The sequence below is a fragment of the Aulonocara stuartgranti genome, assembly GCF_965226115.1.
Source record: "Aulonocara stuartgranti genome assembly, chromosome: 1".
Classification (NCBI taxonomy): domain Eukaryota; kingdom Metazoa; phylum Chordata; class Actinopteri; order Cichliformes; family Cichlidae; genus Aulonocara; species Aulonocara stuartgranti.
This window is the reverse complement of record NC_138939.1, coordinates 5,293,865-5,303,257: the sequence shown is the minus strand read 5'-3', so window position 1 is coordinate 5,303,257 and position 9,393 is coordinate 5,293,865. Positions and strand designations below refer to the sequence as shown.

The window sequence follows — 9,393 nt, the reverse complement described above, 5'->3', positions numbered from 1 at the left end:
TTGTTAATCTTCAAAACTGACCAGGTTACTTTTAAACATATAACACTGTCAAAAGTGTTAATTTAACACTCAACAGTGTTGTATTTAACACTCAGAGGTGTGGACCCATGTAGACACTCTCTAGTGTTAATTTAACACTGGAGATTTTGCTGTGTAGCACTGTCTTCAACGTTTTGTAGTGTTGACCTCTAGCCTGTATAAGAAAAGCACACTCATTCGGCAATATTTATAAAAATATATTTCACAAAGTAGGAAACAATACAGGGTATCTTAGATTACAGTACAGGGAGTAAATAATTGAACATACACATTTATAAGCATTAAAGCACAGTAGAAAATATGATCTGCATGTAGGACTATTCCATATATATTGTTTAGTCTACCGAGAACTGCCATAATACTGTATCAGTACAAACTGAGTATGCACGCAGCTGTAGTGCCATTGAAATTCTCATAATGTGCAAGAGCTAACGTGCAGAGACAAAACCTACCACCTCATTGAAAGCTAATGACGTTAGCAGTAACTCTATGTACAGTACAAGTCTTTTTATTGATATCATACAGTGTAAGCACAATATGCACATGGTCCTGATCCGCAAATTCATTTTTCTTGGGCTAACACAATCTGTGTTTCCTAAATGAGATTTGATGTTTAAAAAGAGTCACTTAGTTCTCAATTGGACTATTGTGCTCAGACGCTGCACCTCGGAATATATTACGAAATATATTTTACACAGAATTAGCATGTGTCAGAAAGATCCCATTTCTGAAGTCCCAATTAATGAATTCATCTGCATTGCTACAGTAACCTAGAGGTCTTGTTTGCCTGCTTAAATCTAATCTACATCATCAACTGCAATAGGTTTATGATATGGTTTGGCTGTTATGAAATAGTGTTTGAGTGGTTAGAAAAAAACTGTTGAATGTGAAATAATCTGAACACACTCACTTCAAATAGTCAGCACAGAAAAAAAAGACTTAGGAGCAGATATACAAAAACTCAGAACAATAATGAAGAATCAACACATCTCTTGTCAAAAACAGTAGATTACAATTGTATTTAATGTTGCTTCTGTAAAAAGAAGGCCTCAGAGTTTCTACATTTCTCTTTTTTGTCTTCACTTCAGTCTTTTATAGGCTAGTAACGCTTGCAACCCACACCTGTAGCATGTAAATACAAAGAGTTGTATAAAGCAAGCCTTTCTGGGCTTTAGATAGTTTATAAATGTGGCCACCAGAGAACATATCAAATGATAACAAATTCACCTTAAAGCCAATACTGGTTTGTCTTTTTGCTTTTTTTCAAATCATACATACATTCATCATTGTAATGAAGACCATATATTGCTTTGTCATTGTCTTGTTCCTTGCAATCACCATCAGCTGCATGGCTTAGGGAGACAGGAAACCCTCTCCACCTTCTGTAGTCCAGCTTGTTGTCCATGGAGCATCGAGCATGGTGTCCGCTCAAGCTTCAGAGAACCCACAAATATCTGTTCACTGAGCAACTACCAGCAATGCCAGGGTTTTTCTGCTACTGGTAGTCACAGTAAATGACTAACACCCAAAATACTGCTAGACACTCCACAACGGAATCTAAGTTACACTCCACAAGAATCATAGATCTCCTAATAAAGACATTGTTTGGCTGAACAATTATAATGCGCTTGACATAGTAGATGACAACTGCTATACCTCACTCTAAAAAGATTACAAAAAGGTGGCCTCCCTTGTTATTAACTGTTTTTTTTTTCTTTTTAAACACCAGTTTCTAAAAGCCAACAAACCCCCTAGCGTTCAATACACAAGTATGTGGACAGAAAAAAAAAATCTTAAGTCTTTTTTTTTGTTTGTTTGTTTTTAAGAAATCAAAGGTCAGGTCTCACGGTCACTCTCACCCACAGAGTAGAGCTCCCCAAGTCTTCTGAAGCGTGGACCCCATTCTCTGAGATAGTCATAGTTCTGGTCAGAGTCTGATGACGCTGTCTCCAGTGAGCTGAGGGAGCCAGCAATGGATCCCCGGCCCTCGTATCCATAGATCTGGATGGAGTCGTAAGGTGGTGCTGTTGGATCATTGTCTGCCTCGTGGAGCCGTACGTTGATGAATTCATCTACATCCACACCATTTGGACCCGAATGTTGACCTGCCCGTGGCATAAACTGCAGGTCAGGCTTGATATCCTTGCGTGGCAGGTACCCATTGATGCCATCCGGGTTCTGCAGCGTGGCAATGTCAAATGCTTCGGTGTCCTCCTCACCTCCTCCTTCATCATCATAACGGATAATATTCTCCCTCACATCTTCGTCATCCTTGATAATCAGAGGCTCATTCTTGTGTCTCCTCAAGGTCACGAATAGTACTACTATTACTGTCAGAAAGAAAGATTGAAAAATAGGTAGAAAAATACACGAGAAACTAGGTTAGGATTGGTCAAGTGGATTTTTGTGTTAGTACAAGTACATCTTTTATGGAGGAAAAAAATCTATGATGTCTACAACATCCATTAAAACCACTTCAATGGAATGATGCACAACAGAACGGATACCTCACCTAGCAGTAGTATAATGCAGGCAAGGATGGCAATTAAAGCCCCCATACTAAGTCCAATGGGTAAGACATACGCCTCCACGTTGCAAGACTGGACAATGCCATCCTTACTGCACCCACAGACTCTGATCGTCAAGGTGTTGGTGCTGCTCATCGGCGGATTCCCATTGTCCGTCACAATGATTGGCAGGAAGTACATCTCCTGTTTCTGTCGTCGGAAGGTATCATGCTTGGCTAGGACACTGATTGAATTGTCTGTCAGAGAGATGTAAAGCCAGAGATGAATTTTTGCAAGGGCGTGAGAAAAACCCATTATTATTCATGGTGGTGACAGACTGAAGTTCTATTATTAAATTGTGTGAAGATCAGTGCAGCATGAGGGTAAACTAATTTCACATCAATCGCCATTAGGCTTTTTAGCATTCTCACATTCCAATGCTGTAGATAGATTCCAACCACCTTCCTTCGTTTCTCTACAGTCCAATTTGAGGATTCTGAAGAAAGGTGAATCTGAATTCGCCGTCCCTCTTTGAAAGTGAAGGAAATGAAGGGACCACGGCAGGCGACACTGGCTAAGAAGATGGCACATGTCGACCCAGAAAGGTGCCAGCTGCTCTTTGATGGCACTTCTGTGAAGCTGTCTGCTCATTAGCTGGCACTCCTTAGCCTCCTCACATTATCAAACACTTGCAGTCCCATAAGAACCTACTCCTGCTGATCTTATGGAAAACATACAAGATTTCTGATAGTCTAACCTTTGCCTCGCAGCTTGAGGGTGATACAGAGAGAAGGGCCAAGTTGAAACATTCGTGTTGACAGAGCAAACTTAATCATAAGATGGAAGACTTCATGATAGAATTATTTGCTTTGCACAATCTGTAATTGATGTGAACATATGCTCAGATTTATTTTCTTATGAGTGCTGCCACAAAGTGATACACTCTGCTTTGTGAGCACCGACATGTCCCTTTTTATTTAGATCATTGAGCACTGCATAGTAAGAAGTATAAACTATAGTGAAGTAAACCATTGGGGCATGTTCTGATATGCAGATGATTTGCATTTTCCTAGCAACTATTGATGGTAAAAAATAGAATTGCCAATCGACATACGGAGTTTCTACTCAAAGAGAAAGACAGCTGTGCACATAACCTTCAAACAGACTGAACTCACTAGGTTTACAACAATGCTGTTTTTATTACCTTTTATATATTAGGCCACTTGAACAGTGTTTCATCTACTGATTGTTAGCGTTCTGATGAACACTGTGTACATTGAAATATTAATTGTCACTATGACAAAAGCAAAGCCTTATTTAAATTAAGATTTGCTATAAATAACGTATTATGTGGGAGGCTACAAATGACAGCAGTGACAGCAAAAGTGACACCAACAGTCTAAACACTTTCAAATTCCCGATGCCTCTGAAGTTTCACAACCTACATAAATTAAATGTTTTATAACCTAACATGAAAGGATCTAAGAAGTGAAAGAGGTCATATTGGTAGGACCAAATTTGCCTAGAAATAAATATACAAAATGGTTAGGGTGTCAGTTTGTGTCACAGTTGTATTGTGTCCTCATTATTGGCATGTCATTGTATGCTGTATAATCACAGACACTAATAATTAGTCCCTAAAAAAGCCTTTCCTTAAATCTGAGTGTAAGACTACATGTTTCACTGACAATCTTTCAGCATCACAACATTAACAAAATTAACATGCAGCAGTAAATGTTGTTTATAGAGCCGGAGACAATTTTGTGTTAACATGCAGTAAAGGCTCATTCAGCAGTGGTGATGAAGAATAAGGACTACAACAATTAATATTTAAACTGACTGACACTTGCAGGTAAAGTTTGAAGCTGTTCGGTGTACAGCTAATTGGCTAATTAGCCTGCAAAATTACATTAGCAAGCATTTTTCCTTTGCTAACCTTTGTCTTGTAGCTGGTTCAGCAAGTCGGGGTGAAAGACACAATTCTTTGGTGTTGTAGGAGGAAAGAGGGGGCATAATGACAAAACTTTGGGCAGTCTGAATAGTTACACTCTTATTTGAAAAGTCTGTTTATATTTAAATTTTTAAGAGACGATTTATCAGCAATGTATCATAACCAGTAACTGCGATATGGACTGTTGCAGTTACTGGACAGTGCTACTTGTCCCGCTCACAATGATGCTAAAAAAAAGTAGAGGTAAAGTGAAGGAGCAATTTTAGAGAAAATTATTCAGCATCTAACTGTCTGTCTAACTGTATTAGGTCCTGGATTACAAGGTTGCAGTTTAAATTTGGATATACTGTGTGGATTGCATATGTAGAGTGTGTGCAGCAGGCACTCTGGCAATCAAAAGCAGATAAACACATGTACGGTGCATGTATGTATGACATTTATTCATAATATATCTTGATGGTCATGGAAATAGGAGGGCACCTAGAGATGAACCTCAAATATTGGAGGCACCCAGGAAAAAAAGTGTTGCCAAGTAGGAATTAAATTTTTGATGGACCCTTTAATTTTTTTAATAAACAAGGATCACTCTGAATAGTCGCAAGTATAAAGATAATGCTAAAAGGTGATGTAGAATTGAAAGGAGATGATTCTGTTCTATTAATGACGATAAAGTAGTACCTGTCAAAGACTATTTGACATTAGCCACCAGAAACTGTAGCGGTAAAACCCTTGAGCATAATGAATTTAGCAACAGTACATTTTATTCCTAATGTGTTGAACATTGCATTTGTAAAAGGAACATTGTGTTATTTCCTCATACAAATGTTAGTGTGAAAATAATGTCTATCAGCAGAATTACATTTTTTGCATCATGGTGAGTATGTTGTCTCAGCTACCAAGGATGGGAAGCCCTGCTCTGTTGCATCCCGCCTACTGAATACTCAGTTGTGAGGACGCTCAGTATCTTCTATATAGCTGGTCAGAACCTTCGCCATTTTCCCCATGGCAGGCTACCCCTAACCTCTTCACTGTGCATTCCCTACAATTAGACTCATCATCACAAACAAAAGCAGCACACAGAGGCTCACAGGAGCCCGGCGCTCTTCACTGAAGTGTCTCCCACAGCTGCCGCCTCAGATAGAAATAGTCACTCAAGTGCAGAGGAATATGGTGCAATGGTGCTTTTTTCTGTTTAGAATTAACATTACCATAGACAAGTGGTATGTAATATATGGAACCAAACCACAACACATATTTACTTTTGTTTCAGGCATTTGAGGAAGAGAGGAGGCTTTTTGTTCACTGGTCAAACACAGAGCTGTGCTTTTAGAGGTGAATCATTTCTAGTGGAGGTTTTATCTGTTACATCATCTTAAGAAACTAATAAATCTCCTCTGCACAAAAGGACAGGATTCAGGAGCATGCATGTTTTATAAACTTTGAAGTTGATCCAGAGTTAAGACTAAATAATCTGAAGCAAGTCTGTGCTGATGCAGCCTTTTATTCATAACACGTTGGGATGTTATGCACATATCCTGCCAGTGCTGTTCAGAAGCGCAAGGTTTGTTAAAAATATTATAATAAAAAAAATGGTAGCCCACTTGACCTGATTTATACAAACTCATCTTGCATCAAAGAGAGGTAGCAGTAACTTTGCCTACAGCTTCCACATCGGAACAGAAGGGTAGTACCATATGAAGATCTTTCTGCCCCAAGCTGAAACTATTACACAACTCATGGTGAACACAGTCGGTTCAGAGTCGGTAATGAAGGAAAGGCAAGAGAAGAGGAATGGAATAAAAAACATGAGAAAATGGCAAATAAACCATTCAGAGTATTTAGCAAATAAATTTAGTACCATCTGCCACACTGCAACAGCTCCTAGGAAGTCACCCTACATTTAGCTGAAAGAATACCAGGAAAAGCCATTTGGATCCCATTCATTTAGTTTCCCTCAAAACGCGCTGGGGAGTAAAAAGAAGCTGGTGTCCAGACAATTTCACATCTGCTAATTGTGAGCTACACTGATCCACCAGATTTCATCTCCAGTATGGCTAACGTGCCGCGGGTTGGAGATTAGACTGGAAAGCCATTGAAAAAATTTGCAGAAACTTCAGTCATTCTGCCACAAAAGACTTATTTTTCTCTGATGTCACCTGCTTCTCACCTTGGTTGTTTTTGATGGTAAAATTGGGGTTGTTTAGCATCTCAGGGACTAAACGATAGTCAAAGTAATGGCCCTGGATTGGGTCATCTTTGTCCACCGCACTGACAGTCTGGATCACCTGTGTTGAAAACAGATAGAAAAGCAGATTTACAGAGGAGGGCTCAAAACCATTAGAGGAGGCAGCCTATTCATTACTCTGTTTTTGCCACCGCAGATTGCCTCAGTGTAATAGTGGCTGGATCATACCTGATGAAATATGTGCCCTATTCATTCCTGGAGTTTGAGATTATTATCAATGAGGTCCTGTCTAGTCTGGCACACTTTCAGGCTCCTGGCTCTATCTGTTAATCTGTCATCATAGGTCTTATCACACTGTATGTCTTTATGATTTATTGGAAATTAGAATTCAGGCCCGGCAGGACAGTTTCATCTTTTCTCTGTTTACTTTTTTTTCTCTCTCCTCCTTTCAATAAAACTCCCTATGGTATATACACAGGTCCCGTGAATGAGGTCGATTGATGAAAAGGAGAATGCTAAGTACTTGTCCACGATTTTTGGCTGGGGGAAGCATTGTGCCATCTGGAGGAGGACATGAAAGACAGTCTTGAATTATGATCCACTCTGATCAATCCTGACTGCTCTCATTTCCCCTTTGCTCAGCGCACACTGTGTGGAAGGAGGACTTTTGTGGAGAAAAAAGACCGTACTCCCACCTCTGTAGTTTCCCACTGAAATAAATAGCCTATAATTCACTGTGGCCAATCATTACAAAGGAGGAGAAAGAGAAAGAAAAGGACAGAGAGTAAGAAATTGATAGATAACTGCTTTGATGAATGAGCGTCTTCTTTCCTTACCTGTCCAGGCTTTCCATTTTCACATAAAAAGGCCTCGTATTCGGTGGCAAATTCGGGTGCATTGTCGTTAATGTCCATTACTCTGATGGCCACAACTGCCCTTGATATCTGACTGTGATTTCCTGATTAGATAGATAGATAGATAGATAGATAGATAGATAGATAGATAGATAGATAGATAGATAGATAGATAGATAGATAGATAGATAGATAGAATCATAAGGAATCAAAAGATGTAGAGGAAAAGTGGAGATTAATAAATAAGAAGAGCCAGTGATAGAAAAAATGTTATACTTGAAATCCCAGGTAAATTCTGTGACCTAGTTTTAATTTCCTTTATTTTCCATCTTTATTCTCCCTTCATTTCCTGGGCTGATGGGAGGACAGATGATAAGCCACATCAATCTAAATTTCAGCCAGTATCAACGATGCAAAACAGGATTCTAGGCAACAGAAATGGAAAAAAAATCCTATTCAAAGTGCTTTTGAAAATCCCCTGTACACTGTAATGTTTAAAACATGAGGGTTAAAACATGCATATTAATGAGTCATTGGTAACTGAAGTCTAAAAAGACAATAAAAGGCAGTTTAATTAGATTAGATTTTGATTGGAATTATTCATCACTGGTAATTGACAGTCGCTTTCGAGAGTCTCTGTGAATGGTGTATTTATTAATCAGTGGTGCAAATGCCAACTTTAAAAGCAATTATCTATTAATGTGGACCCAAGACGGTTGTGTCACCATGGCCAGTGACAATAGTGATTTTTGTTTAAATTATTTTTATTGATTTGGAAAATTATCAATTTAAGAGAATGCTTTGCAATGTTATTTTAGACGTACACTACATTTTTCTTGAACCGTGTGTGTGTTTTTGTAATTTCCTTTCATTTTTACAGATTAGCTACACTGAGGACATGCTTATATACAACATACTTTATGCTGTATACCAGGTACCACATCATAAAATCAGCATATGTGATCGCATTTTCCCAGAGTTCTCAGATTTTATCTGCTAAAAACATCGGGCCATACCAGACAGAGTGAAGCTGCAGCAGCAGAAATCCTGAGTGCCGTGAAAAGTGCCAGACTGCCTTTCACTGCTTATGTTCTAGGATAAGTCCCGCCATTCCAACAGCTGTTGTCTTTAAAAGTTACACTGTCACATTTCTATGAAGAAATTAAACCACTGTCACAGAGGATTACATTAATATACATTTCTGAGCATGGAATACCAAATTATTTGCATAAAAGCATTAGGTTTTTTTCTCTTTCATAATTTCAGTAAAACCTTAAAATGAAGCAGTAGACGCAGTAGAAACTCAGGGCCTTCAGCCTTTCCAGGAGATGAATTGAAAAAGAGGTAAGCAGTGAGGTGAGTGGAAATTGACAGTCTGATAGACAGTGATAGATGGATTAGAGCAGAGGGAGGGGAGACAGTGTGCCCTCCCCTCGCAAGCGATTTCCCCCTAGTAGCAGACAGGGAATAGAATCTGATTAGTCAGATGTCAACTGGTGCGAGGCAGCAGAACGTTCCTCAGTTTGGGTGGCAAATGGCATCGGGATAGAACTGGGAACACATCTATTGCTTTTCACGCCAGAGAAGACACCGGCTTCTCCTCCCCATCCGTGAAGAATAGCAAAACTGCTGTATTTATTTTGGCAAATTCCTATTAGGTGTTCTCAGAGATGCCACTATCTCAAGCCACAGTTACTTTGCCAAGAGGCATGAAAATGTGCTTTCAATGTAAGGGTGCACGACATGACAAGGGAACCAGCTTATCAAATGAGACACATTCAGTTTCTCCAATAGGCTGCTGCGACGGTGGGATTTGTCTTTACCGCATGGCCAAAACATTGCGACAGTGTACGGACT

The 9,393-nt window shown here is 39.3% G+C and overlaps 1 protein-coding gene across 3 annotated transcripts in view; it reads right to left on the bottom strand.

The window, feature by feature from the left end:
- Positions 1-223: 223 nt before the first annotated feature.
- The window catches only part of cdh8 (cadherin 8), a 101,140-nt gene continuing 91,970 nt past the window's right edge, over positions 224-9,393 (bottom strand). For 2 of the 3 annotated variants that reach the window (XM_082525884.1, XM_082525885.1), the window contains 4 exons: positions 7,519-7,640; positions 6,665-6,782; positions 2,552-2,803; positions 224-2,369 (listed from right to left, as the gene is read on the bottom strand). In XM_082525884.1, coding sequence (XP_082382010.1) covers positions 1,876-2,369; positions 2,552-2,803; positions 6,665-6,782; positions 7,519-7,640 — 986 coding nt within the window. In that variant the 3' untranslated portion in view covers positions 224-1,875. The remainder of the gene's footprint in view (positions 2,370-2,551; positions 2,804-6,664; positions 6,783-7,518; positions 7,641-9,393) is intronic. The other variant, XM_082525886.1, reaches the window with a different exon arrangement.